Source organism: Westerdykella ornata, assembly GCF_010094085.1.
Source record: "Westerdykella ornata strain CBS 379.55 unplaced genomic scaffold EI97scaffold_48, whole genome shotgun sequence".
NCBI lineage: Eukaryota > Fungi > Ascomycota > Dothideomycetes > Pleosporales > Sporormiaceae > Westerdykella > Westerdykella ornata.
In genome coordinates this window covers 45200-73082 of record NW_022986898.1, presented here as the reverse complement: position 1 = coordinate 73082, position 27883 = coordinate 45200, and the positions used below count along the sequence as shown (strand labels likewise).

Below are 27883 nucleotides of genomic sequence, written 5' to 3'. Positions count from 1 at the left end.
AGATAATCGATATGGGGTTACATATGTGAAAGTCGGGAATTTTAGCGCTCATACTATACTTCGCTATTGAACCTTTTACTTTCCCGTTTCGCATTATGTTGCGCTATTGTCCTTGTGCCTTCGTTGCGACACTATGCCCTGAGCTTCTTCAATATGCCCTTAGCTTCTTCTCACTTCCACCCGGAGATAAGTGAAACGATCCATGTTACAAGACCGTGAATTAGTCGCAAAGATAGTGGCTAATACGTAGGAAGCTGGGTAATGCGTAGATCAGTCCTTTTACGCAGCTGTTATTAAGAAAGCATCTTGCAGTCCAGCCAGGCTTGGCCACTTCCACAATCCAAAGTTGCTTATTAGTGACAGCATGAGATACGATTATTTGACCACGCTGTTCTCCAGCATTTGGGACCCTTGCAAGTCTTAGTGTAAATGTGATGGTGACGCCACTTCGTTCCTCTCCAGTTACTATCATGTATTGCTGTCTTCATAGAAAACCATTCACTTAATGTACACTTGCATATCCCCACCCATCCGCCTGAGAGATGTACTATCTTTCTCCCCCTGCACACCACATGCTTACCAATTGATCTTCATCTACAGGACGATGCCAACGTGTAGGCAAGAGGTATGGAAAAGGCGAAAGACGGTACCGAAAGACGGTACACCTGAATGGCATTATGAAAACGCGGTCTACAGGCACCCAACCCCTTACTCCCGTTACCGTGCCCAAATCGAACTGCATACCCTTTCCCGCTGGATACTTTTTATCCCATTTTCGAATACCACCCACCGTCGGAGCAATAACACGTCTTTCCCAGACCATCATACGACGGAGGACGGAGTTCATCCAGCCTGCACTCCCTCCGTAGGCCCGCTAACCATCCTCTTGTTATTCTCATGTCGGGCCCTTACCATCTGCTGGAGAGCCACATCCGGAGATATCGGCGGTGTTTGTTCACGAGCGAGGGGCTCCATTTGTGATTGCGCTGCTTGTGTACGTGAGACGCAAGCAATGGTCTTGATGTGACGCAAGGTTGAATCCCCGTTTAACACCCGCATTCCGCCTCCCTTGACAACGGCATTCCTGAGCACGATGTCCACAGGCCTGCCCCTTGCCCAGTCCATAAATGCGTCATCGATGATTACATTAACGAGGGTCAGCTTCTTTAAGTTCGGAAGCAACAATTTGAAAGTCTGATCCGGGTTCCTGTCGGGCGACAAAACCATGAAATGATCCTCGTCCTTGGGGTTGCCAACCAATGTGAGCTCTTCCACGCCGTCAAATTGCGGTCCGGTGGGGGAAAGAGCTTGAGTCCCGTTGCCTCTGTTGGCCATGGTGAACCAGTCTCGGGAACCAGGGAGGAGCCACTCACCGCGATAACAGATTTCCAGACTCCTTAATGCATTCACCCGATGAGGAGCGAAACGCTGCTTGCACCTTGGGCCGGATCCTAGTCCACAGTAGTGGGAAGTGGTGATCTTCACGTCCAGTGGGCCGCTTCTGTGCCTATTATCAAGCACGTAGCTGATCATACGGTGGAAATTGCGTCTTGATGCCTCCGCCCAGTCATGCGTTGGGGTCTGGAATAACCGTCCGCCACATGCTCGTAAACGCTTCTGGTAAGCCATATTCTGGTTTGCCTCGTTGATATAATCGGGAGAGAGTGCTTGCTGAAGTGTTATCTCGGTATTCGACGCTGGTGAAGGAGGGCTGAGATACCCGGCATGGTATTCCAGTAAGCGAAGATTTCTAAACTTGTTAAGAATGCGTCGTATATGCTGCGAAGTGTCCGCCTTTTCATGATACGAGACTATGCTGGACTTCTCCATATTGTAGCCTCTCACGTGTTCAGCCGGGAGATTGGGGTGTTTTTCCTGTAAGATTCTCCCGGATATGGGTTCGATGTCCACAAAGATGATCTTGACAACGTGTTTGCTGACCGCTGGATTGGTGGCAATAGATTCCAGCTCTTTCACACTGCTGCGCAACCACGAGAAATCTGCTGTCAGGGGGATTGTTTTCTTCTCGTTTTCGAAAATATGGTAGAACTTTCGACATGTGTGACGGAGACAGTTAACATCAGATGACACCATATTACCATACACCATTTTTATGAGCTCGACAGGCAGATCCAGAATTCCGGTTGGGGCTCGCTTAACTGCAGAGATATCTGTAGGCTTTTGACGTTTTCGTTGGACCTGCCCTGGACTTGATGGGGCGACACGCTTCTTCTTCTGCTGATGCGGTTGCTGGTGTGCTGGATTTGTATGTCCGTAATACGTACCGGGAGTGTGCATGGGATCTCGAGCCCCTTTGAAATTTGGCAGTTGAGGTTTCCGCGATGCTTCCGGGACCGTGCCGCTCCGAATGGTTGGATTCACGCTGATGTTTAGCTGATCGAAACGCAGTGTGGAGGGTGAGGCCGGAAAATCCCTTTGGACGAGCACAGGCGGCATTTGCGGCGTATGTGCTCGCTGAAGTAGATGGAGTCGAAGCTCCTCGCTTCGGCGAGCCTGTTCCGATTCTTTTAATGCGTTCAGAACTTCTTCTGGACGTTCAATAGTTTCCTGTATCCCAGGCTTGGCCCGGATCTTGGCAGTGGAAGAAGGGGAGGAAGAGGAGGAAGCTGAGACGTTGCCTATTGCATAATTGCTAGGTTGGCGGGCTAGGGTAGAGTGAGATTGACCCAGCATGTGTCGAATAGCTTGGTGTGCTTTTGGGAGAATTTTGGCCTGTAATTGTTTGGGTTGCAGACTTGCGCGTTTACACTGATTGACGCGCGTGTTTGACGGGCCTGATGTGGACTGCGGGGCCGCGCAAAGAAAGCTGGTTTGAACGACGAGGTTTTTGGCAGCGAGAGTTGGCGGATTCGTCGGCGATCCTACGGGTTTCGAAATCCTATATGTGTATCTGCGGCTGTTGTCCTCACAGGCTGTGTCTGCACTGGGAACCAAGTCCAGGCGCTTGAAAAGTGGAATGTTAGGGTTCTTGTCATTTGCCTTGATTCTGGATGAGCGAGTGGACTGTGGAAGGGATACAGACTGGTGATGGAGAACGCCGAGCACTTCGCGAAGTTGATAGCGTCGGACGGGTGCACCGCCAGACTGGGGAATGGCTAATGTAGAGACCTTTCTCGTGTTATGAAGGGGAACAGGTGCAGCCGGAATCGTCGAGGGTGCGCGCGGCCTGCTCTCCTTTCGAATGGGAGACGACACCTGCTGGTCTATCTTCTGGGTCCTCTTGACCAAACCTTTCCGGAGCCGTGCTAGCTGAGCTCCAGTATTACACTTCGGAGAGAACAAGACATTCCGTCGAGTGTGCCGGGACAGGAGTACTCCGTGTCGAATTGTTGTCGAGGGTCGCGAACTCTTCCTACTGAACTTGCGCACGACAGTCATTGTCCTGTCGGCTGCTTATTCAGTACCGTGAGACGCTTGGGTGCAGGGCGGGATGGCTGCTGGTTGAGCGAAGTTGCGGTGGTTGAGTTGTGTTTAGGGTAGGAGGCGTGCGACGCGGGGCTTATATGAGGGATAAGAGAGTTCGGACGATTGTCACCGCTAGGGATTTCGCGTTGGTTAACTACTTTCACACCATATCTGTGGCTCGAGCGTCTGGGTAAAAGCGTGGCAAAAGGTTATGGTTACGGCGTTTTAGGGAAGCGCTTTAGTCACTGGTCCACTTGGGAACGTGGTGGAGCGACGTTTCAGCAGTGCGCCATCGCCTTGTCATCGCCTTTCACTTTTCATCCAAGACGTCTCCTAGACTACTCGTTTCATCTTAGTCACTCGGCTATGCGATGTAGGTCATGGGGGATAGATCTCGATTAAGGATTGGTGAATGGTACCAGCCGTTGAAGGTTGGCCGAGATGAAATTCCTGAGAGAATGTTGAACCATGTGCGATTACCTCTGTGACGCATTCAACGCATATGTGGAAAGACCAAAGATGTGCGGAATAGTACGGTCGTAACCGTAACAGTCGAACGAGCTAGTATGTGTCGACTCAGTCTTCGATATAGTTATCGCTATCACGGTCAGAATGCCTACTCAGTCTGGGCTCGCTACACTAGCTACTCACCTACTTCAGCTATTACAAATAGATTCTCCCTTTTGGGCAACTCTCTTTCAACTGCTTCCCATCGTGGATTGCATCTTCCGGCGGAGTTCTAGTTGGCAGACCGCCTCTTCGTAAAGCATACGAATACCAAGTCTTGAAGTACTCTTTCTCAGCGGCGGCTGCAGTCGGATAACGGACTCCTTTTGCTCGGTGGGCTTGTAGGACGAGCAATTCGAGAGAGCGCGCCTGTGAACCCCGCATCTTAACTATGGATAGATCAATGACGTTGTTCTGACAGGCCGAATGTTGCCGTAAATGGCCGCTTAAATGGGATTATGCTCTCGAGGTTCGGACTTGTTTTACGAGTCTCGTGGTGACGTGCGAAGGTAACGACTATCTAGCTCGTGCGTGTGTGTTAGAGGACAGGAATATCCTAAGGTAAAATGCAGCTCAGTTGAAATGCAATTCCGGGGGGAATCGACATAGAAGACATGGGGATATGAGGCAAATCGTCCGAGCGATTTTCGGAGAGATGAGAGGCTACAGGAGCCTATCCAGAACATGTGGGACCATGGTTGCAGGCCGACTGCATCACCTGCCTCTATGATACCGTTCCTCGCATGGTCCTTCAGCTCGTACTGTGTAGTACGATACTCCGGCTTCACAGGAAACAGTCCGACGTTGCGTCTAGCGAACTCGGGGTCGGAAATGTTCAATCCGATTGGCCGCTTAGTGCGAGACTGATAGTGAGAGTGAGAAGATCCGATTCGCTGGTGTCTTCGTACTGTGTACATCTAGACTACCACAGTGAGCATGGAGTTTAGTGAGAGTAAGCCATGACGCCATACATTTGCGATCCGTTTTCAGAGTGGAAAAGGGCAGATTCTGTTCGCCGGAAGGGAAGAATCCCTACCACCAGCAGAGTTATTAATGTGGCTGAAAACAAAACACGACGTCTTTGCATCTTCTCCGCCTATATGTTGCCAACTGCCCTATCATTCAAAGGGCGAGCAAATGACGCAGGATAGACCGCTTCCCCTACAGGAGTGGTTGCTGGTATTACTGCCGCGGCATTCCTCACGGGTGCAGTTTCAGACACTCTCGATTTTATTGACGTGACTTGTAAGATTATGTTGCCATGTTAGAACAAATCCAAACCGCTTTTTAGTTGAAGAGGGTGTCCGGTTATTCTAGGCTATCTGATGTCCTCTGTACATGGAAGGCGTACACGACATTGGACGGTTCACGCTTGCTGTTCATCTAGCGAGTATAGCAAAGGGGAAAGAGCTAGATTTTAGGCCATAGGAAAGTTATCAGAGATTTTGTTAGCATGTGCACTAGGAAATATTGACCGCAGTAACTAGATCAATAAATAGCGAAATACAGCAGCTTACTCTAACGGTCTGCGGTCTTGTAACAATTAGATATCCACACCTTGCGACGACGAAAGAAAGGTGTCCTATCTTCGCACGTACTGATTGCAGGGCTCAGCAGATGGAAGATTGCCAGCCTCTACCTATGTTAGGGGATAAGCTGAACAGATACTTTGTTAAAACGAAATGTAAAGTTCACTTCACCTAGAGAAATCCACCTTCACCGCGAGTTGACCATGGCCATCCCACTCGCTCCCGAACTTCTCTTCTTCCTCATGCTGACTATGGCTAATATTCGGGCAGGCATCACCATGACCACGAACCGGCTTCAAGACCGCGAGAAACTACCAGCGCCTTGTGCGCATCTACACCAGCATCATCGACACCGAAGAGAGGATCCGACGCTTCGCAGGATTCGCGGTCGCCGAGACAGACGGCACCGATAGGCTCCCAGAGCACGAGGTGAGGAGGGAGGGAAGGTCAGTGACCTTTTATTCTGACGGGTCGTACACACCCGCAAATGGCTTGCTTGCCGCTGCCATAGCATTTCAAGATCCCAGAGGCGGCTGGCAGACCCGGGCAGCACCACTGGGGAGGAACGTCGGAGACCAGCATGACGCGGAGTTGTTCGGCGTCTGTCTGGCTTTGAGAACCGCCGTGGAAAGAAAGAGAGCAGGTGATGATTTCAGGAACATCACCATTTACACTGACTCGAAGAAAGCCGTCGAGATGTTGATGCCGAAGCTGCACGACGACAAGGATTTCCCCATCATCTTGGGGCCAGTGCCGGCCGAGGGAAAGTGGACTTTCGAAGAGATTCTAGATCTTGCCGATGAACTGGCACAAGACAGCTACATCCACGTCAGATGGATAAAAGGCCACAACGGTATAATAGGGAATGCCGTGGCAGATACAGCAGCAAAGACTGCTAACAAGAAACAGAACGCATCCGCCGCCACCTCCTATCCTCTCCTAATACCCGAGCAGTACATGGGGCATGGGCCCCTTGTTACCCTGGAGTACGCATACCGCGCGGGCATACGCCCACTACCTGCTTTGCCGGAGGGGACCACGGAGAACCAGGAAAGGGATGACGAGATTGATGCGTTTCTGAAGAGCTTGTAGCTAGCTCGGAGAGTTGAGGGTGGTGTACGCTCTCATTTGACCTACTGATCCATACTTCTATATTCGCCACCGCCGGAGTCGACGAAGCTAGGGACTGCAGAACCCTAAGGCCGCCAGCTCATCCGGTCAACAGGCATGGCCTCTCATGTGCTGCTCGAAGGGAATTCGTTTTTATAATGCTAGAAGTTCGGTTAGCACAGTTCCACGAGCTCCGAGCGTGTTACGAGGCGTGCGGACATTTAAAAAAGCGATACATACCCCAGTTGCGTTCCTTGCTAGCGTCCGGGCTGCAGAGCCATATCCTTTCTCCGACGGTATCGACCACTTATTCACGCCCCACCACCATCTTCTGAGTCGCGCACCAATACTCCGACCGCTGAACTTGGAAGATCGATTGAAGTACCGCCAGCCATGGACGAGGAGGTTCCACAGGACGCCCTGCATGAAACACATCACCACCTGTCGCCAAATCAGCTAGCTGATTCTGTTTCTTATGCTGGTTAGCAACATACCTGGTCCCGCAGTGTGATCCACAAGACGCCCTGCCATGATCCGGCCTTCTCGATGCTCTTGAGGTAGCTCTGCTCGAATCTCATATCGGGAAGTGGCGGCATTGTGGTTCGCCTGTGTATCGGATCGAGCAGACTGATGGGTATTTCATCTTCGGCAGCGTCGTGCACATCATCGAGATCTGCGTGTGGGGAGAGACGGACGGGTTGCTTCTCGGAGGCGGCAGTAGAGGGATTGAGGTCGTGGGCGGGCGAAGGGTTTCTCTTTATGGACGCAGATTGTAATAGAGAGGCTATTTCGATGGGCGCATCGGCGGCCATTGTGAGGTGCCGCTCGATGATTCAAGGGCCTGTCTGTAGAACGGAGGATCGGCTGATGCAGCTTGTAGATTGGAGATATTCCTGACTTTCCGACCGTCTCTGATGGTTGCAATTGCAATGCCTCAGCTTAATTCGTACCTGAGGGTGTGTGATGTTCTCGGTGGACCCTTTCCTCAGCGGCTGTCGTCTTTCAGCGTTCAGGCTTGGCATCCGACCGGGATCAGATCAGATAAGGCTAGTAAACGACGCAGCGGGACCTCCCGACCCCGCGGTCAGCATTCACGCCGACTACCCCCTCGGAAACGCCGCATTAGTACCGTTCACTACTCCTTCACATATCCCCTACCTACACAACTCTCGCTATGGGAAACCAACCCTCCGCTCTGCTCGACAACATAGCCTCGGGCTCGAACTGTACGTTGCCTGTCTGCGGTGGAGAGCGCTACACTGTGCTGGAACCACGACGCTGATGCTGTAAACAGTCGACAGAGATGAGGTAGACCGCTTGAGGAAGCGCTTTATGAAACTGGACAAGGTTTGTAGATCCCCAATGACCCTTGCGTGGCCTTGCTAGCAGGTCGACTGAACCGTCGCACAGGACAACTCTGGCACAATCGAGCGCGACGAATTTCTAGCCCTACCGCAGATATCCTCGAACCCGCTGGCCACGCGCATGATCGCCATTTTCGACGAGGATGGAGGAGGCGACGTTGACTTCCAGGAGTTCGTGTCTGGACTGTCGGCGTTCAGCAGCAAAGGGAATAAGGAGGAGAAGTTGCGGTTTGCCTTCAGGGTATACGACATTGATCGCGACGGATACATTAGCAACGGAGAGCTATTCATTGTGCTCAAGATGATGGTGGGCAGCAATCTCAAGGACCAACAGCTCCAGCAGGTAGGGCGCTTTCTGGCTTGACAGCGCGAATGGGGTCCATGATGCTGACGGATTCTCAGATTGTTGACAAAACCATCATGGAGGCAGACCTGGATCGCGACGGGAAAATCAGCTTCGAGGAGTTCACCAAGATGGTGGAGAACACGGATGTGTCCATGAGCATGACTCTGGACCAGTTCTAGGTTTTTTGATGAACCGATATGCATGGGCTATGGAGAGGAGTTTTGGGGTTCCGGTGTGATAGGGTCCTGGACCAATTCTGATATCCATCATCAATGCGGATTTTGTTTTCCCCCATCTGTTATTCCCGCTGCTTAGGAGCGAGAGGTAGGTATATCGACTTCTTGATTTGTGGTAGAGCAGGTTTCCTCACCAGGCTTCGTCGTTGCTGTCTGCGCTCTGCTGCACTGCGGAAATCTTACTAGACTGGGGAAATCCAAGAAACGTTTCACTGGCTGTCGCATCAGGGTATGCAGAGACAACTTTCCCCAACCACCTCTTTTTGCTTTTCCTCCCCCTGGCCCCGGGGATGTGGGAATTGGTTCCAAGCGCGCGCCCTCGTCCAACCTTCCCCGCCCGCGCCTGGGCGTCCCCAGTCAATCTGCAATCTGGACAGCACCGCACAGACCTGGAAGCGATCAACTCCTTCCAACGCCATTCATAGATCATCACGTATTGATATCATTATTGATCCCACGCTTCCCTTTGTACCACCTCCCTACGTCGAGTTGCACCTTTTATATGATGAAGGGTGCGGGTGCCTCCTCTCATTTCTTCTGTCCCCAACTTTATCCCCTCCAGCAGCACCCACATTATAAAGGGGCCACCAAGCGCCTGGCCGGGAACCTACCAGGTCAGCGCTTGTGACTCCGAATCCCCAGCTGCGAGATTCTCATCCTATTCGGACCACCACAATGGTGGCCTTGGGCGCCTCCCTGCTTCGCACCGGGCGAGGGCGCTTCTGTCTGAAAGCCGTTGTGACTGCACCCAAGACTCCATTCTTCGGTTGGCACATCCGCTTTGCCTCCTCGGCCATCAAACCCCCACCATACCAAGCACCACCGAAACAGAAGCCCAAGTCTGTGGCCCCTAAAGAACCAAGCTACCTGTTCCCTGGTACCTTGGCTCAAGTCAACGACAACTATCAACTGGACCTTTTTGACCGGAAGGGCCAATATTTGGGCATCTTCCCGCCGAGCGACCTGGAGAGCCTTTATGTTGTCCATCCAGGCGATACTCGGTTCTGTAGGCTTTCAGACGGCCGCACATTATGTTACGCCGATTATGGCAGCCAATCTGCCAACGCTCCCGTGCTCGTCCCTCTGCATGGAATGCCCGGCGCAAGACTTTGGGGACCTCGCTTTGTTCGTTGGGCTGAAAATAGAGGCATTCGCGTCATCTCAATCGACAGGCCCGGCTATGGGCATAGCACGCCCAACGACGATATGACAAGGTTGGACCTCGCCCACGATCTGGAGGAACTACTCGATGCCCTTCAGGTCAACCACTTCTACGTTTACGGTGTAAGCGCCGGGGGGGCCTATGCGCTGGCGTGCGCCCGCTACTTCCCCCGTAGTAGACTCCGCGCAACCGGAGTCATGTGTGGGCAAAATCCTCACGGCCCAGGTGTTTATGATACATTTAACCCGCTCGCATGGAAGTTGAGCCATTTCCTGGCTCGGAACTTCAAAGAGCTGTGGAAACTACACTCCGGATTCAGACACCGTAAAATCTATCGCATCGTTGCGCAAAGATATTGTGTCGATGACCATACAATACAAAGAATGGTGGCGAAACACACTGGCCTCACACCGCAAGAGATTGAAGAAGCGGAGGCGGCATTTGAGGCCTTGAAGCGCGCTGAGATCTATCGGCAGATGGGAGTAGGTCGTCTGGTCGATGAAAACAACGCTAACTGGGGGTTTGATCTGTCCGAGATCGAATCGAACCCTATTTACATTTGGCATGGGACAATAGACCGGAATACCTCGTATACAGGGGCTCTTTGGATGAAAAATCAAATCAAACGAAGCATAGTCCACTTCTCGGCAGCGCCGGGAAAGGATCACTATTCGGCACAGAATCATAAGGCCTCTATCCAACGGCTATTAAAACACTAATTAAAAATCGCCCGCTGAGCATACAGGCCGTCGCACCATCAGTTCCGGACCTGAACCACTGGGGGGTGTCTCTTCGTTGTGTGTTGGTGCAGTCAGTCTCTCGTGAAAAGGCTGCTTGGACTTGGTGTGAACAGAACAAAAACACCTGTCGGCGGGATTCTCCAAACACCGTTCATGTGCAGTTATAGCACATGATGCCCGTCCTTGCCATAGGCATCATGGGTTATTACAGTAGTGGGCCTGGAGAGCCGGAGATATACATACACGTGACTACGCGTGTCCGGCTTAGCGCGATGCGACGCGTGGATCTCACCCGACACGCCCGGGCGCACCTCTTCCCTCAGTATGCTCAGCCTCCTTTTACCTGAAATTTCGAAGAGAAATGTTTAAAAAGCCTTTCCGCCCTCCCAGCTTCGTCCGCCCGGATGCACATAGCTCCGCACCGCCACAGAAAAAGCGCCGCACGTCCTCGGGCGCCGTTCCTGAGCGTGTGCGAGACGACACAGATCCCGCCCTTCTTCTGACCAATGCAGCCCATGCTTCCGTCCCTGCAGATCAGGGCGGTCGCTACTACACAGTACTCTGGCGAAAATGCACAACAAAGAAGAACAAAACCTGGGATGGCGACGGGGTCCTCGCTATCACGAATGGCTACGCGGTGCTGCTGGACAGTGATACTGGAAAAGAGTTGGGGAAGGGTGCATGTGCTCGACCACTACTCCCAGGGTCGACATTGTCTTTAGGTGGGAAGGAGCTTGAGATTGACAGCGTCATGTCAAAAGAGGATTATCTCTCTGGGAGATTCTTTTTGGGATCTACGACAACCAACTCAGCTCCACCGTCAGCTGGCATGTCCAAAGCATATCGGACGGTGAGCGCATCAAGTGGCTCTCGAAATGCGAACGTTGCCTCTAGCTCGAAGGACACCGGTAGTCAACAGCGTCCTTCGGATGGCGAGATTCTCCAGGCGCTACCCACGAACCGTCCGATTTCCCGCGAGCATTTGAGAACGCCTCCAGACACGGAGGTGGCCTGTGATGTGCCCCGGAAACCTGCCATCGCTCGGAAGCAGTTCAAAACCCCGGTGCTCAATAGCGCGGTACCGCCCAAATCGTCCTCGTCAGTTCCCCAACCTCGCCATGATCCCAGTCCACCCAATGCACTTGTCATGAAGCGGCCAACGCTGTGTCCCAAAGGCAAGCAGATTGTCGACGTCGTCGTCGACCCAATCCTCACCCGGCATCTCCGGGACCACCAGCGCGAAGGCGTCCGGTTTTTATACGAATGTGTGATGGGCATGCGGTGTGAAGGCGAGGGCGCCATCATGGCCGATGAAATGGGTCTGGGAAAGACGTTGCAGACGATAACTCTCCTCTGGACCCTGTTGAAGCAGAACCCGTACTCTGAGAGTCAGCCTGTAGTGACGAAAGCTCTGATAGTGTGTCCAGCTGGTCTGGTCGAGAATTGGAGGCGGGAGTTCCGGAAATGGTTGGGGAACGAGCGGATCGGTGTCTTTGTGCTTGACAAGTCCAACAAGGATAAGAAGATCACTAACTTCACAATGGGAAAGGCGTATAACGTAATGATTGTCGGGTACGAGATGTTGCGCGTCGTTCAAGACGAGCTGAAGAAGGGAGCGGGCGTGGATATCGTCATTGCGGACGAGGGACACCGCTTGAAAACCGCAAATAACAAGGCCATGCTTGCCATACAATCCCTCAACACGGAGCGTCGCATCATCCTGTCGGGGACTCCGCTTCAGAACGATCTCAGCGAGTTCTACACCGCGATAGACTTTGTGAACCCAGGCCTGCTCGGAAAGCGGTCGGCGTTTAAGCGCGAGTTCGAGAACCCCATTCTGCGGAGCCGGCAACCCGGTGCCAGCGAAGCTGAGCTGGAGAAAGGAGAGGCGAGATGGAAGGAGCTCGTCTCGTTGACAAGTCAATTCATGATTCGGCGAACGGCCGACGTCCTGAGCAAATACCTACCGCCGAAGACCGAACACATCGTCTTCTGCACACCAACAGTGGCCCAGGCATCTGCGTACCGCAATGTCCTGTCATCGCCAATCTTCCGAATGGCATACGGCAACAACGACATGGCACTCCAGCTTATCACTGTTCTGAAGAAACTCTGCAACAGCCCCTCACTTCTGAAATCATCCAAAGACGGAGATGAGACCCCCTCAGAACTTCTCCAGAACCTCGTCCCCCTCATACCCGCGAACGTCCTCTCCTCGCACGCATCCAGCACGAAGCTCCGCGTCCTCGACTCTCTGCTCCACAAGATCTACACAACCACCAAGGAAAAAGTGGTCATCGTGTCCAACTACACGGCAACCCTCAACATGATCGAACGCCTCCTCACCTCCCTCTCGTACACCTTCCTGCGCCTCGACGGCTCCACCCCAGCCGCCAAACGCCAACCCCTCGTCGAGAAGTTCAACCGGTCCGACCCGAAATCCTCCTTCGCCTTCCTGCTCTCGGCCAAATCCGGCGGCGTCGGCCTCAACCTGATCGGCGCCTCGCGCATCGTGCTGTTCGACCTGGACTGGAACCCGGCCACGGACCTGCAGGCCATGGCCCGGATCCACCGAGATGGGCAGAAGTTGCCGTGCAAGATCTACCGGTTCCTGGTGCAGGGCGCGCTCGACGAGAAGATCTTCCAGCGGCAGATTGTGAAGATGGGGCTTGCGAACGCGGTCGTGGATCACAAGGCCAGTGCGGCCGGGTTTTCCCAGGAGGAGTTGAGGGATCTGTTTCGGCTTGATGAGAGGGGGAGTTGTCAGACGCATGATTTGTTGGGTTGTACGTGTGAGGGGCGGGGGATGCCTGAGATGGAGACTGCGGGGGAGGAAGAGGTGGAGGATTGCGAGGGGGAAGAGCATGAGGCGTTGTTCTGGCTGCAGAAGGCGTCGCAGGTCGATATGGAGGCACAGGAAATGCGGTTAGAGAGACGCAGGATGCAGGGTCGGCAGGGAGAGCAACCGAGACTGCGGATGTTGAAAGAGTATGCGCATTTCGACGCGAGGTTGCTGAGGGATGCGGAGGATCTTGACGACGAGGTGGTCGCGCTTGTGGACGATGATGTTTTGCTAGAGGTGGTGAGGGAGCAGGACAGTCGAGTGGGTTATTTGATGACGAAGTCGTCGTCGTGAAGATGGATGAACGCATGTTTAGTGAGGTTCACACTCATGTCCTGGGACGCAGCGAACGCTACACACAAGCTAGCGTTGATGGCATGTTTAGAAACTTTGTAGATATAAGCGTAGACAATCAATACATGGAAGATACTATGTATCTCTCCTTGTTGCTGCGGCAAAACAAATAATAGTAGTGCGCTTCGCTCTACCAACGCGTTGACTCCACCATCTTCATACCCACGCCTTAAGTATATGAATCCAACACCAACAAGCCAAACCCCACAATTCGAAGAGAATAACGCGTGAGCTAAAACCCCAAATAAAAAAGGAATCGGTATAAAAAAAAAATAGCAAAAACTAACCCGACCGCTACCAACCACACCCGCGCGCCTAGGAAAGCCAAAAAAAAAAAGCCCCTCAAGTGCATACAGCACGAAGGATCTTTTTTTCTACACATACAGCTGCCTCTCTCGTCTCAGCCGAGCCTCGAACCCACGGCTTTCGATGACGCGGTTTCTTTCTGGTAACCGAGAGGGGAAAATTTAGAAACCAGAGAGTGCATATTGGAACCGCGAGACTATGTGGGCTTGAGTAGTGTGGAAGATACTAGTTTTATAGATGGTTTATATAGGGATGATGGTGGGTTTTGGGTGGTGGGGATAGTTGGGGGTGGGTGGGTGGGTGGGCGGTGAGGGCGTTTGTTTTGGGCCGTCAGAGGTTGGGGCAATGGGTGGGAGGAGGTGGTGATGGGTGAGTGGGTGGGTGGGGAGGTGCGCTGTACCTGGGTATGTTGCGCAAACGCATAGTAAGACTATTCATTCTTGCCAAACAGAGTTTGTAAGACGTTTGAATGATAGCTAAGTAGCACTTTCAGTCCTCCAGCCACAAAGGTATTGTTCACTGGCAAGGACCGCGATGTGTATAACTTTGTATGTAGTACTAGCAACACATAAACACTTCGTATAGCAGTGTGAAATTTTTACTTTACTCCGCCTAAGAGCGAACCCACGGGTTCGAAAACCCCACAAGATGGCCCCAAACCGCAATTTGCATACGTCACATCCACACCTCGCCAGACCCGCCCACATGAAAATCTATATAATTGACCCTCCTTCCATCTTCACTCCAGCTCCGTCCACCTCCTCTTCTTCCTCCTTCTACACCCTACACCCTCCGCCCCTCTGACAAGCACACTTCGTCAAACAGTTCACCTCGCTCCGCAATTCCTCCCTTGCGCCCTCCGTCCGCACCCTCCTCCTCACAGAACCCCAACACAACCCTCCCCCACAAATCCCTCCCCTTGTACCTCGCCACCTCGCTCGGCCACGCCCGAATCTCCCTCGCCAGATTCCGCCTCTGCTCCCCGTCCAAATCCACCAGCCTCTCCACGTTAGTCTTGACGGTGAAAACCACAGTGTTGGACAGGGACAGCCGACGGAACGTCTGGCGTTCGCGGCGGACGAGAATGCAGGAGGGGGAGAGATTGCGCATGGTGCCTGGGAAGAAGTCCTTGCCGGATTGGATGAAGAGGAGGGTGCTGTGGGGGAAGGTGGGTGAGAGCGGATGCGAGGATGCGGCGTGCGGGGAGATTTGGATGAAGAAGGTGTGGCGTTGCATGCTGTTATATTGTCCGTCGTTGGAGGTGGGCCTGGTGAGGCGAGTGAAGTAGCTGTTTTGGGTGGTGTTACTCTCATGGCTATTTTCGTTGTTCGCTGACGGTTTGTGAAGGACTGTGTTCAAGATGTCGGGGAGATCTAAGGATGGACGAAGAGGAACAGGATGTTAGAGAGTGCATGGCAATGAAAGGAGAGCTTACTGCTCGACGGGTGCGGATAGCTTACCCTTCCACAGAGGTACGGGCCCGTGTAAGTCGGTGACGGATTTTCCGATTCGGTCGCGGAGGCGCCAGCCAGCGGGGAAGAGGGTGGCGCTTGCTACTCTGATGTGAAGAGGTGGTTAGCATGCCCTATTAGGGTTTTCAAAATAGCCAAGCTAATACGGCTTTGCGGGATAGGAATATAGAGTAAAACTCACAGTCGATGCTCCCCCGTAGAGTTGCTTCTCTGCAGAATATTGAAATCCTCCATGGCCAACCGCGCGCACACTTCTAAAGGGTGCCTATCCCAAGGCTTCTGCAAACGAAACTCCTCGCCCACGATCCGATTTCTCACCACCTTGACCCCCCTGGACCTCTCCACGACATCAAACTTGTCCGGATAGGCCTCCGTCAGAAACCCAACGACCTCCCGCAAGAGCTCTTCACATGCAGCTTCAACTTCCGGCCCGGAAACAGTGCAGATGACTTCGGGCCGCTTGGTGGCGAGGAGGTGAGACCGCGCGGCGAAGAAGGAAGTGTACGTTTCGTCGACGAGGAGCCAGGTAGATGGGTCCAGCTTTTGCAGCCCCATGGTCATGTAGTTCTTGGGTGGGTCGGAACGGAAGGGCGGAAGCTTGTACTCTGTGACTGCTGTATTTCCCGCTCTAGCTTGGTGAGGGCGGGGAGGGACACGTTGACCGTGACGATGTCGAACTCCAACACTGCCGAAGATGGGTAAGTCATCACCGTCTAGACCATTTCCGTTGCTGAAAAGTGTGGGATCAATCTCGGGGATGTCAGGGAAGAGGCGGCCGTCGCCGCAGTCGTCCTGCACAAAATGCGGCATACGACTTATGCGCTTTTCTTCGAGCAGCTCGCGCTTCAGCGTCTCGTCCTTGACGTCAACGATGTCGACATTGGGATCCACCATTGCGGTGCAGGTCCAGCGGTTTACAGAAATGACGGGAAGTCTTGTAGCGCCGTCGCTGCTGGTATCGTCGACATCATCTCGGCCGTGACTGCGCCTCTTGTGGGCGGGTTCTGGTCCATCGTCTAAACTGCTGGTACTACCCTCGCTGGACTCAACAAGCAGCTTGTCTCGCAGGTACGGAGGCAGAATGACGTAGCGGCGTGGTTGAGGACCCAAAGCGCCTTTGTAGTACCACAGACGTATGAGTACATAACCGACGAAGGCGAACCAGCAGCCGATGCCGACGGCGATGAGGAAGAGGACGAATTCGGCGAGGCTCTTTGGAGGTTGCATTGTCGCGCTTCAAGGTTGGGAAATCCGACTGTGTTGTGGGGTTGAGTAAAGAAGCGGGTGGTAGGAGGAGGAGAATATCCACGTCGGTCGTCAGTGCACGACTGAGGGAGAAGTGTTCACGAAAGGAATTTTATCATGGGGAGGAGATTGGCTTGGTGAGGCGAAGTTCTTCTCGAGGATAGTGAGTAGAGCTCCTTCCTCGTCGTTTGCTTGTTCCGAGCTTCGGTCAATGCGGCGGTGAAAGGCGGTGGCATACTCGTCTTCCGTTTGGGAGATGCAGGCCCGCGCAGCATTCACACTACCACCGTCCGGCTCCGACGATTGAACCCCTACTCATCTGAGTTGAACGAGCTGTATACAAGGACGACAGGGTCGAGAAAGTGTACACGGAAAATGCGATTCTCTTATTAATGCCTGGTAAAGCAGCATAACCGCCAACGAACGAGAACAGAGTGACAGGAAACAAGAGAATGGGTATGCGATAGTTATACATGTAACGAGTAGAGCAAGGACCTAAGGCAACTGTCGAAAGAACTGAATGACTGCAATCACGAAAAAAGAAAGGAGGTATCACGCCAACGCTGCCCACTACAGTGAAACAAAAGCCACCCCCGGATAACCATAACCATCAATACCTTCAACGCCAGTGTAATCTGTGGATACGCGAAGACAATCATAGCCTCGGCCGCCACATTCATCTCGTCGCCGTCAACGCATCCACCTTCGCATACAACTCATTCGGATCCTCAAACACATACCAAACGTCATCCGGCACACCCTCGAACGCCCGCGTGAACCTCTCTGGTGCATTCTTCCTCGCCTCGTCCATCTCTGCGACGCCCGTCACCTTACGGATGAAGATGGCGCCAATCCACTTGGGAAACTTGCGATACGCTTCGCCGAAAGCTTCGGGGTCTGACTGCGTGCTATCGCCGATGCAGATGAATTTGCGCTTGGGGAACCAGCCGTGGATTTTGACCATGCGGTCGACCTTGTAGGCTTGGGTGCCTTGGGTGAGGTCCGCAAAGAAGCCTGCAAGGTTCATCCAGGAGGCGTCGCGCAGGATCATGGTGCCGGGAGGATAGTACTGGTCTCTGAATTCGCGCAGGAAGGGATAGAGGTTGTAAGGGGAAGCGGAGAGATACCAGAATGGCGGATTGTCGAGTTTTTGTGAAATGTGCTTGTAGAGTTCTGGCATGCCGCGAATGGGTTCTGGATCTTCGGCAAAGGTTGTCCTGAGGATGCCAATGGGGTCGGGTGTCAGGGTCTTCTTGATGGTATCATCGATATCCGAGATGACAGCCCAGCCGGTGGGGGTCGCAAACCTCAAGTTCGCATTCAACGGCTGCTTTGCCACGCTCTCTTTGACCCTGGTTTTGATGACTTGGCCATCCGCATGGTCCTTGGTTGGAAGAGCCACAATGTCGGAACTGATGCCAGAGCGGCCGCTCGGCCCCAGTCTCGATTGGGAGCCCTCGATATCGACGGTGCAGGCGCGTGCGGGGACGATGGTGTCCAGCATGGGCTGGATCCTGTTCTCGATAGTGCGCTTGGCTTCATCATCCTGGGCCAGGCCAACCTTGTCGGCGACCCAGGCTACCACATCGCTCAGGTCCTCGCCGCTGTCCTTGACAAAGTAGGCAGCGACAAACTCGGCCTTCCACCGGCCAGACCTGTCCTGATAGGCGGTGTTGTCAAAGAGCCAGACGAGGTCTCTGCTGGGGTCAACATAACGGAAGAGGGGATTCCGGGAGCCGAGCCAGGAGGAGAGATTGTCCTTGAGGTCGAATTTGAAGCGATGGGGCAGCGAAGGCATATCGTGCTCGATATCGGCGAAGCGTCCACTGCTGCGCGTAATGCGGTCTTGCTCCGTCTCTTTGGGCATGCCCTTGAGCTCCTCGGCCAGGGCTGAGGGAGAGAAGGCGGAGATATTTGAGGTGTTCATTTTGAGGTATGGGGCGTGACTTGTGATGTTGGGGTGAGTAGGAGGATCGTGACAGGGTGTCTTAAGGCGGATGCAGGTCAGAAGGATAGGGGAGTGGGACAGGATGGTGTCTGCGTGTCGGCGCCATGGGTGAGGATATAGGTCCGTTGACTCTGATGGCGCCCGCCTTGGATTGAGGGTCGGCGGGTAGGCACAACCAGGCAGGAGTCGAGAAGTGACGTCTGGCAGGTGAAGTGGTTGGTTAAGGTTGGGAGGGAGTGGCTTCTGGGTGGTGGTCGCGCATGATCGTGTGGCTTGGCGACCTAAGATTTCAACGTCACACGGCTTGCCTTGACATCATGTCTTCTGTACAATACAGTACCGTGATAGTACGGAGGCAGCTACAAGTAGGCATACTGGTACAGCTTGGGGGCTAACGGATTATCCATCATAGCCAGGTTCGCTACACTCCCGTACATGCCATATGCTCTCGGTTTCCAGGAACAGCGCCGTTTTGTCCTCTAGGGATGATACATTGCACCGTACACATATCCGTCGGCTCCAAAAGGCCCTTTTGACACAACAAGTCCATCCTCATGCCAGACAGTGTGACCGCATCCAAGCCCGCACGCGTCACGGGCGCATAGGAGCAGCGATAGAACAACATGGCACAGAAGAACAAAAGGAGTCGAACCAGCTGCAGGTTGAGACGCGCACTCTGCTAGCGGATGGCGAGTTTCGCTCAGGCTCCTGTTGGGCATACAAGTAGCTGACATGCAGTTCCTGGGCTGTCAGCTTGGGGCTGCCCAGGTGGCTGCTTTGATATTGCCTCAAGTAGCCTAGCGCCGGCAGTTGGGGGCCATATACGCTTCGAGAGACGCGCGTTTGGCCTTGCGCACAGCAAACTCTAGAGGAGCAGCTTGCGCAGCCATGCATAATAATAAGTAAAAGATGGAGAGGCCGCCACCTTTTTTGTACGGCTGTACTTACACAGTACACAGTACTGTGTAGGTAGACTACGCGGCCATTCTGGGGGCTGTGCAGTTAAAAGGTGGTCCGTGCATCTCTCTTCACAGTCTAGGACGAACATTGACAGCCTACGAGGAGACCACCGTTACTGTTGGGACCGGCTTCGCGACTTCTTTTCCTCACGCTTCCTTTCGCTCAAAAACGCTCCCGTTCCCTAGCTTCGTCGGAGACTATCCTTCACTTTAAAGGGCGCGGCGACTGGCCCAATTCCACCCGTTCCAAACAAACCCCCACGCCCATCGGCAATGGCGCTCAAGAAGCGCTTCACAAGCTTGATGCGGCGTCCGGCCAGTATGGCATACCTCATAACTCCGCTCTGCTTAGGACGTCCATACTGACTGCTTGCGAAGATGAGGAGCCTCCGCCCGACGCCGACACGCCCGAAGCAAATGTCGTCAGGGGCTTGGTGAGCGCTGCCTAGCTGCCCAGTCTAGAGTCCACTGATAACGTTGAGGACAGAGATCATTTTGCGAGTCGGGTGGTACCAATTCCGTAAGCGCATTCATGGAGCGAGCCCTCAAGGCGCGGCTACTAACTGTTCACAGGGTGAAGAAGTCCTCCATCTCCCTACCATCGTCGAAGGCGCAGTCGCCAGTCCCGCCGCGGCGCAAGCCGCATGCACCCAGATCCGCAAGTTCCTCTCCAAGGACAACTACTCCCGACCACACGTACAATACAATGCCGTTATGCTCATCAGGATCCTGGCGGATAACCCGGGCGAGTCCTTCACCAAGAACATGGACAAGCAGTTCGCAGACACGGTGAAGCACCTGCTACGGAACGGGCAGGACCCCAGCGTGGCACAGATACTGCGGGAGACGTTGGATGCATTGGACCGGGATAAGGCGCATGACAACAACCTCACAACCCTCCTCGCCATGTGGAGGAAGGAGAAGAGCCTCATGGCCGACGCAGCGAAGCAGTTTGGGCCGCGGACGCTCAATGCGCCGCCGTGGAACGGCCAGCCGCCGCCGCAAGGTGGCTACGGATCCGGCCCACGATCGCATTCGCGCACCCTCCCGCCTCCAGCCGAGCTGTCTGGACGGATTGAAGAGGCACGGACAACTGCGAAGCTTCTGCTGCAACTGGTCCAGTCAACACCTACGCATGAGCTGCTGACCAACGATCTGGTGAAGGAGTTCTCGGAGCGATGCATGACGGCTCAGCGTAGCATACAGGGCTACATCAACTGTGACAATCCACCTCCCGACGACGACACGATGCTCACGCTGATTGAGACGAACGAGCAGCTGTCCCTTGCAGCGTCGAAACACCAACGCGCCATCCTACAGGCTCGTAGGGCTCAGGGCATGTCTTCCACGCCGCCTCTTCCCGCCCGCAACCCTCCGCACAACTCATCGATGCCCGGTCCGCCTAGCACGTATACTCCTCCTCCTGTTAGCGCATATGCACCTCCTCCGCAACCTCCCCCACGCAACGAATCACCGGCCCACCCTCCTGTTCACCCAGGGGTGGGAGTTCCCAATGCGCCAGGCCCAGATGCCACCCAGAAGACAGACCTTCCGCTCCCTCCACCGTTGCAAGCTGGCGGCGGCGACGCTAGACTGCAACAACGGTCAAGCACAGAAGACGACAACCCCTTCGCGGACCACTACACTTCCACTTATAACCCTACCCCCAGAACCCATGGAAACGACAAGGATCAGGGTCGGCAGCAGACGGCGGAAACCCACCCGACAATGCGTGGAGCCTCTCCAGTCTCGGACGCGGGGCGGCCAAGGACGCCCGAGACCAGCGGCAACCGGCAAGACAATGATGTGTCGCCCGTCGCGGAGCGCACCCCGATCACCTACAGATATTAGGAGGCTCCTCAAGTTCCATGCGGGGGTCGATACATAAGCGCCTGTTACGTGAGGGTATCACACAACACAGGAAGAGCAGAGACAGCTACTGCTGCACCTACGGCAGAGTTGACACATTGAAAGCGGGTATTTTCTATCAGTCGCTGTACAGTTTTGTTTGTTGAACGTCCTAGATACCACCATGTCAGCTGGAGTTGAATTCGGTAGTGTTCAGAGATAGTAATCGTGATTCCTACATAGTATCTGTCTCAACGGCCACATATTCGTCCGTCTACGCCCTTCGATATTGCTTACAAAGCAGAGTCGTTTAATGGAGAAGCGCCAAAAAGCTACGATTGTCCGATCCATCGATGCGAGTCCCTAGTCTTACCTACTATATTTACACAGTAGTACTAGACGAGGGGCCGGTGAGGGGAACCCGCCCGCTTTCCCCTTCTCCAGAGCGAAGCCCGCCCCACCAACGGGAATTGATCGGGCAGTCGAGTTTAGCGCTGAAAGGAAACTGACGCTATCCATGGATGAAAAGTCCCTGACCAAGCCTACATTAACCTCTCCCACTCCCCAACAGTATCCCACCCCCATGGCATCTGCTCCTCCTGCTGGCCGTACATGGCTCGCGCACTCCCACAATGCGTGGACACCGTCATCATAGGTCTGTCGCCATTCATCCCCATCAACACCACCCCCACCACCTGTGTCTGTCACTCACACTTCGCCAGGCAATGGCCCATCTGCGCTTGTTCTCTCCTACATTCTCCACGGCCACATACCGTACTACATTGGCGGGCACCATGATGCCATCCTAGACTCCAAGTTATCTCGGCGCCCGAACCTGCTCCAACTCACGCCGGACCTCCACGCCCACTTCCTCGCCTCTCTCCGCTACTCCACCCAGGCGCTTCCCGTAAATACGCTGCTCGACACGCTTCTGCGGCCGAATGCCGACACGGAGATCAATCCGAAGTCATGCGTGGAATGGCGATATGAGCCTGAAAGGACCGTATCACATGTCGTCATTGGGCAGACAGATCAACCGGGCGGACAATGGGCGGAGAACGCCGGTTTCCCGAGTGCCGATATAGCGACATTGAGCTATGCGGAGCAGCTTTCGCTGCCTGGATACTCGTATGCTGAGCACCTGGCACGAATCGGCAAGCAGGGCCAGTGCGACTTTGTTCGGCCAACCCGGGCGGATTTCGCAGAGTACCTCAAGGCGTATCCCGAGGCCGTGGGCATATCCGACACCGTATACACGGCCACGAGAGCCGACGACGTATATCGCACCGCGAAAGGGTTTGCGATTGGATCCCTAGGTATCCATTGCAAGCATCTAGTCCTGGCTTCCGGCATCTTCACAATCAACATCCCTCCGCCTCCTCTGCTGGCACCTCTCGCACAATTGCATACTCCCGATGAACCCCTGCTAGTAATAGGATCGGGTTTCACTGCCGCTGATGTCATCATCTCGACCCCTCCGAGCAGAAAGATTATCCACATCTTTCAATGGGCGCCGGACAAGCGACCCTCGCCTCTAAAGGGATGCCACCACTCGGCATATCCAGAGTACGCGACCGTTTACAGACACATGAAGCTTGCGGCCCTGCCCTCGGCCAAGAAACGTGCAAGGTCACCGCTACTACGTCGAAGGTCGAGCGCTCTCTCTGTGCAACGCAGCTGGGCATCTGAGTACGAAGGGCTTCCCAATGCTCAGGTGATATCGGTATCGTCTCCAGACGATACCGGTTCTGCAACAGTGACGATTCAACTCGCATCAGGAGAGGAAATCACTCGCAACGTCGGCGGACTGCAGTACGTGGTTGGCAGACGCGGCACGCTAGACTACCTTTCGCCCGATCTCCGTTCGGAAATCCTGGGTCCGGACGTCGACTCTTCCTCCCTGATATCTGGGCGCACCCTCCGCGCCAAAGCCGAGACGTCACTCGAGGTCGCTCCCAATGTCTTCATCATCGGCAGTCTAGCCGGAGACAGCCTCATCCGCCATGCCATGGGAGGCTGTGTCTTCGCCGCGGGGCGCATCCTGAACCACATCCCTCCGACGTACTCGCCCCTCGCATCGCCAAAGCTAACCGCACAATCGGCCTCTGCCTCTACCTCTACCTCTACCTCCACCTCCACCTCCACCGTCAGCGCTACCCCGCCTTCCGAAACCGAGTCGTCGCCGCCTCGGTCTCACACTCCTTCTGTGGGAAATGACACGCCTCCCTCCTCGGATCCCTGGGATCCCTCTGCGCCATGTATGCTGGCGAACGGGCATGCGGATCTGCATCTGGATCGGCGGAAAATGGCGCAATCGGTGGAGAGGGCACACGAGGAGAATCGGGTGTGGAGTCATTCCGGGTGGTGGGCCGGTGGTGGGGGCTTGGGCATGGGGCGGGAGAGGTAACGGTTCGGTTTGTTTGATGGAACTGGCAGTATCTAATGAGATGACGAAGTGAATGAGTGCATAGCATGGCGGAGCGATTGATGAAATGTAGAGCGTTGCATATGTTGTTCTGAGTCGATATGATTGATATGCAGGTACAACGGAATAATCCATGCATCTTAATGTGCATATGCCAGAGTTTACAATCTGACACCGAAATAAACTTTCTCCAACTGAACGGCAAGTCCACGCACATATCTAGGAGATACAGCAAAGTGGAATATATCGTTATTTCTCTTTCTTCACGGCCTCGCCTTCTTGTCTCTAATAGACCAAAACTCCTAAAGAATGCCGATGGTGACATACACTCTGCGTGCAGCATCACACCTTCACAATACATATATATACACACCTCCTCCACTCTCTCGCAACCCCTTGCCAACTCCTCTACAACTCATCATGCCCCTCCTTCTTGCCCTCCGCCTTCGCCTTGTTCTTCTTCTTCTTCTCCTCCTCCTCCTTCCTCCGCTTCACCTCCTCCCTCCCCTCCTCCACCGCCCGATCAATCGCCGCCAGGATATCCTCCTCGCTCGCATCCTCGCCTAGATTGAGCTTCAACAGCGGTTTCCCATTGCTATCCTTCAGCTGTCCGTCCTTCAGCCCAAGGTTCTCGAGCTTGACCCCGCTGTCCCCTTTAATCCCCGCCGCCTCGAGCGCTTCGCGAAGTTCTTCCTCCGTGGGCTGCTCGCGCGTGGGCTCCTTCTTCTGGTCTTCCTCCTTCTTCTTCTCTTCCTCCGTATTCGCCTTCTTCTTCTCCTTCCCCTTCTCCTTCTCCTTCTTCTCCTTCCTCTCCGCCTTCTTCTTCTCCATCCTCGCCTTCTCCTCGGCCCTCCTCGCCCTCTCCTCCGCCTGCCGCTGCCGCGTCAAGAAGCTGAACCGCTTGCTCATCATCTCGACCACGGCATCGTTGATCTTCTGCGTCTCCGCCTTGATCTCCTGAACCGTGACGGCCGCATCCTCGTGCGCGCGCACGTCCTTGACCCGTTCCTCCGCCTCGGCGAGCCACTTCTCGCCCGCCGCCGCCGTCGATTCGAGCAGTTCCAGGTCCTTGGGCTCGTAGATGGGCGCATCCGTCGCGAAATTCGCCGTCTTCTTCGTCGTTGCACTGGGAGCAGCCCCGTCCGAGGCGGTCGCTTCTGCGCCTTCCAAATCCGCCAGAGGATCCGAAGAAGATGACCCTTCTTCCTCTGCACCCTTCGCGGCCGCCGCGGAAGAAAGCTCGATATTCTCCTTCACCATGGGAATCACGCTCTTCAACCCGTCGATCGCCTCGCGCATCGCCTTGAGCGCCTCAGGCCTCTCCTTGGCCTCCGTCTTGCGCTTTAGCACTGGCTCAACCACATCCTCGAGTTCCTTGAGCTTGGCCTTGAGCACATCTTCCGTGGCGTCGTGGCCCTCGGCGTAGATCCAGTCGGAAGCCGCGCTGAGCTTGTCCTCGATGACGGCGCGGATCTCGGCGGTGGAGGCCGCGATGAAGGCTTCGTCCTCAAGGTGGTCACGGACACGGTACGTGAAAGCTTCGAGGGAGTTGAGGTGTTCCTCGCGGATACGGCGGGACTTGTCGGATGCGTCGAAGGCCGCGAGCCTGCACATTGTTAGTTCCAGTCCAGTATAGCTTCCATGACGATGATGGAAAAAGGGGACTCACCTGTCTTGCATCCTCTTGAACTCCTTGCGCGGTACCTTCTCATAACCCTTTTGCGTGACCTTGAACGTAATGGCCGATCGCATCTCCTTCCTCTTACTACCCTTGGCCGCATCAGAAGGCTGCGCTTCGGCAGCCGACGAGGAGGAGGCGGAAGCAGACTCGGACGCAGAAGCCGCAGACGCAGACCCAGAAGCGCTGCTGCTTTCGGCCTCCTTGAGCGCCTCCTGATCCTTCTTCCCGCCACCAAAGAACCCCTTGATGCCGTCGACGATGCCGCCCTTGGCCTCCTCCACCTCCGCTTCGCAGGTAACCCAGGCAGAAACGATCTCGGGAGTGCCGGTGATGGGGCTCAATCGAACCTGGACGTAGTTGTTGAAGCTCTCCCTATCGCACTTGCTCTCATCGATCAACTTGGTGACCACTCGCGTCAGGTTTCCGCTCTCAAACTCCAGAACGGGGTTCTTGACGACCTCCCCATTCGCTCCGGGGACAGCTTGGTAGACGGAGAAGGTGAAGTCGCCCATCATCTGGAAGGCGAGATCCTTGGTGGCCCCAATCTTGGTCGCGGGCGTGAAGATCTTCTGGTCCAAATCCTTGAGATTGAACATGTACTGGATGCCGTGGTTGTAACCTTGGGTGTCGTAATCGCGGATCTCCTTGACGCGGAACGAGGGCGCCAAACTGGCAGCCTTGAACGCAGCACCGAACACAGCGGCTTCATCGGCATTGACGTTCGCCTTGATCTTGGCTTTGCCGACGAGGTTCTCCAGGCGACTCTGGACAAAGGGGGTGCGAGAGGCGCCGCCGTGAACAATGAGGGAGTCGATGTCTTCCAGCTTAAGGCCTGCCGCTTCCACAGCGCGGGTGATGGGCCCTTCGACACGGGCCGCGTAGTCGGCGGCGAGCTCTTCAAAGTGCTGACGAGTGATCTTGTACCGGAAATCGACGTCCTCGTAGAGGCCCTCGAAGAAGGCCGAAGTCTGCGTGTTGGCGCTGAGGACCTGGCGAACCTTCTCGGCCTCCTTGAACAGCTTTGCCGCGGTGCGTCCATGGCTTTTGACCTTGTCCGCCGTGATGGAGGCGCTCTTCGCGGCCGGCAGCTTGACAAACTCGGCTACCATATCTTCCACCAGAAGGGAGTTCAGGGAATCGCCCCCGAGGGTGCGATCCCAGCCCGAACCCAACACGTGCACCTCCTGGACCGTCTTGTTGTACCTGCCCACATCCTTGACCTGCTTGCCTTGGAACTTGAGCACCGTGGCCGTGGCGGATCCAGCACCCATGTCGAAGACGAGATGTACCTCTGGCTTTCCTCCCTTGTTCACGACGGGGAACTCCCTCGTCATGGCGTAGTTGATGCCGACAGCCAGGCCATCCGTAACCATGGCCTGAACCTTGAGGCCGGCCAAGCGCGCCGCAGTCTCCAGCGCGCGTCTCTCGTCGACGGTGTAAAAAGCCGGAACGGTAAAGACGACATCCTCAATCGCGGACGCCTTCCCAGCCAAAGCCTTCGCATTCTCCTTCACATTCCTCAATTCCATGGCGAGCAACTCTTCCACGGAGAAGTTCTTCTCGCCCTCGGCGAAGATGCCGCTCTCAATGCTCACCGCCTTCCGTCCCTCTGTCTCGACGACGCCCACGGCCGGATACCGCTGCCTGTACACCTGGACCTCCTCACCAGAAACATCATGCACACCCAGCAGAGTCTTCAAGTTGGGATACACGTCGGCCGGAAAGCGTGCCTGCAATGCGACGGCATCGCCGCCATAGAAGCGCTCGGGGAAGGCGCCCTTGTCCAGCGTCTTACCGCCCTTCAGAGGCTTGAATGCGACGGCCGAAACCTCTTTCCGCTTCGAGTCCTTGGTCAGGACGATTTCTAGGGGGATGCCGGGTTTCACGAGGGCGGCTTTGATGTATTCTGTTCCGAGGTCGAGTCCCAGGACGGCGGAGGAGGCGGCGGAGGCGGTGGTGGTGAAGAGGAGGAGGAGCGAGAGGAGGAGGGGGAGCGGGGAGAGGGGTCTCCGTCGGCCTGGGGGCGCCATGTTGTGTGTGTTGCTAGAGTTCGTAGGTGGGGAGTTGTCTGTCGTGCACGCTCTCTTTGGAGGAGAGGTGCGGCGAGGGCTCGGAGGTGGGCAATGCGGGGGTTGCTCGTCGCACGCCGTGCGCGGCTCAATTAGCAATTCAGAGTAGTGGAAATGAAAACGATTGTAGAGAAAAGGGCGCAGGTCTAAACAAAGTCAAAGGAGGCATGAGACGTTGTGGTTTTAAGTATCTGATATAAATGCAGGAAGCTCGGGACCCCTGCCGCTTTTCTGCGACAAGAGCTGCCACCTGGCTCTTAGCCTTGTACCACAGTAGAGGCCACCTTGACCCCATCTCGATTAAATATTAAATA

At 54.8% G+C, this 27883-nt stretch overlaps 12 protein-coding genes across 12 annotated transcripts; 6 read left to right on the top strand and 6 right to left on the bottom strand.

Annotated features, from left to right (window-relative positions):
* Positions 1 to 711: 711 nt before the first annotated feature.
* Positions 712 to 3399, bottom strand: EI97DRAFT_470859 (uncharacterized protein; the record flags this gene model as incomplete). The annotated part of the gene is made up of 1 exon (XM_033801794.1): positions 712 to 3399. One exon carries the CDS (start codon positions 3397 to 3399, stop codon positions 844 to 846), a length of 2556 nt encoding a protein of 851 aa, XP_033649408.1. The 3' UTR covers positions 712 to 843.
* Positions 3400 to 3717: 318 nt separating this feature from the next.
* Positions 3718 to 4496, bottom strand: EI97DRAFT_241700 (uncharacterized protein). The gene is made up of 2 exons (XM_033794061.1): positions 4078 to 4496; positions 3718 to 4024 (listed from the first exon to the last, which is right to left on the bottom strand). The coding sequence occupies exon 1, from the start codon at positions 4315 to 4317 to the stop codon at positions 4090 to 4092; it is 228 nt and encodes a 75-aa protein (XP_033649407.1). The 5' UTR covers positions 4318 to 4496; the 3' UTR covers positions 3718 to 4024; positions 4078 to 4089.
* Positions 4497 to 5665: 1169 nt separating this feature from the next.
* Positions 5666 to 6591, top strand: EI97DRAFT_470858 (ribonuclease H-like protein; the record flags this gene model as incomplete). The annotated part of the gene is made up of 2 exons (XM_033801793.1): positions 5666 to 5786; positions 5863 to 6591. 2 exons carry the CDS (start codon positions 5666 to 5668, stop codon positions 6552 to 6554), a joined length of 813 nt encoding a protein of 270 aa, XP_033649406.1. The 3' UTR covers positions 6555 to 6591.
* Positions 6592 to 6725: 134 nt separating this feature from the next.
* Positions 6726 to 7384, bottom strand: EI97DRAFT_387003 (DUF1770-domain-containing protein; the record flags this gene model as incomplete). Its single annotated transcript, XM_033796096.1, has 2 exons — positions 6726 to 7013; positions 7067 to 7384. The coding sequence occupies 2 exons, from the start codon at positions 7382 to 7384 to the stop codon at positions 6726 to 6728; spliced, it is 606 nt and encodes a 201-aa protein (XP_033649405.1).
* A 354-nt stretch (positions 7385 to 7738) lies between these two features.
* On the top strand, positions 7739 to 8737 carry EI97DRAFT_407380 (EF-hand). The gene is made up of 4 exons (XM_033796626.1): positions 7739 to 7798; positions 7867 to 7919; positions 7983 to 8279; positions 8339 to 8737. The coding sequence occupies exons 1-4, from the start codon at positions 7747 to 7749 to the stop codon at positions 8459 to 8461; spliced, it is 525 nt and encodes a 174-aa protein (XP_033649404.1). The 5' UTR covers positions 7739 to 7746; the 3' UTR covers positions 8462 to 8737.
* Positions 8738 to 9071: 334 nt separating this feature from the next.
* Positions 9072 to 10590, top strand: EI97DRAFT_241654 (alpha/beta-hydrolase). Its single transcript, XM_033794060.1, has one exon. The coding sequence runs from the start codon at positions 9194 to 9196 to the stop codon at positions 10397 to 10399; it is 1206 nt and encodes a 401-aa protein (XP_033649403.1). The 5' UTR covers positions 9072 to 9193; the 3' UTR covers positions 10400 to 10590.
* Positions 10591 to 10781: 191 nt separating this feature from the next.
* On the top strand, positions 10782 to 13718 carry EI97DRAFT_427451 (uncharacterized protein; the record flags this gene model as incomplete). Its single annotated transcript, XM_033797225.1, has 2 exons — positions 10782 to 11303; positions 11427 to 13718. The coding sequence occupies 2 exons, from the start codon at positions 10782 to 10784 to the stop codon at positions 13554 to 13556; spliced, it is 2652 nt and encodes an 883-aa protein (XP_033649402.1). The 3' UTR covers positions 13557 to 13718.
* A 987-nt stretch (positions 13719 to 14705) lies between these two features.
* EI97DRAFT_427448 (uncharacterized protein) lies at positions 14706 to 16736 on the bottom strand (the record flags this gene model as incomplete). Its single annotated transcript, XM_033797224.1, has 4 exons — positions 16114 to 16736; positions 15576 to 15999; positions 15358 to 15480; positions 14706 to 15210 (listed from the first exon to the last, which is right to left on the bottom strand). The coding sequence occupies exons 1-4, from the start codon at positions 16619 to 16621 to the stop codon at positions 14706 to 14708; spliced, it is 1560 nt and encodes a 519-aa protein (XP_033649401.1). The 5' UTR covers positions 16622 to 16736.
* A 190-nt stretch (positions 16737 to 16926) lies between these two features.
* On the bottom strand, positions 16927 to 18825 carry EI97DRAFT_241608 (actin filament organization protein-like protein App1-like protein). Its single transcript, XM_033794059.1, has 2 exons — positions 17314 to 18825; positions 16927 to 17230 (listed from the first exon to the last, which is right to left on the bottom strand). The coding sequence occupies exon 1, from the start codon at positions 18564 to 18566 to the stop codon at positions 17316 to 17318; it is 1251 nt and encodes a 416-aa protein (XP_033649400.1). The 5' UTR covers positions 18567 to 18825; the 3' UTR covers positions 16927 to 17230; positions 17314 to 17315.
* Positions 18826 to 19819: 994 nt separating this feature from the next.
* On the top strand, positions 19820 to 21397 carry EI97DRAFT_462450 (uncharacterized protein; the record flags this gene model as incomplete). Its single annotated transcript, XM_033801267.1, has 4 exons — positions 19820 to 19865; positions 19925 to 19980; positions 20034 to 20066; positions 20120 to 21397. The coding sequence occupies 4 exons, from the start codon at positions 19820 to 19822 to the stop codon at positions 21395 to 21397; spliced, it is 1413 nt and encodes a 470-aa protein (XP_033649399.1).
* Positions 21398 to 21750: 353 nt separating this feature from the next.
* Positions 21751 to 24052, top strand: EI97DRAFT_437441 (uncharacterized protein). Its single transcript, XM_033799341.1, has 2 exons — positions 21751 to 22049; positions 22117 to 24052. Exons 1-2 carry the CDS (start codon positions 22007 to 22009, stop codon positions 23799 to 23801), a joined length of 1728 nt encoding a protein of 575 aa, XP_033649398.1. The 5' UTR covers positions 21751 to 22006; the 3' UTR covers positions 23802 to 24052.
* A 3-nt stretch (positions 24053 to 24055) lies between these two features.
* EI97DRAFT_407365 (actin-like ATPase domain-containing protein) lies at positions 24056 to 27758 on the bottom strand. The gene is made up of 2 exons (XM_033796625.1): positions 25489 to 27758; positions 24056 to 25425 (listed from the first exon to the last, which is right to left on the bottom strand). The coding sequence occupies exons 1-2, from the start codon at positions 27528 to 27530 to the stop codon at positions 24228 to 24230; spliced, it is 3240 nt and encodes a 1079-aa protein (XP_033649397.1). The 5' UTR covers positions 27531 to 27758; the 3' UTR covers positions 24056 to 24227.
* Positions 27759 to 27883: the final 125 nt, after the last annotated feature.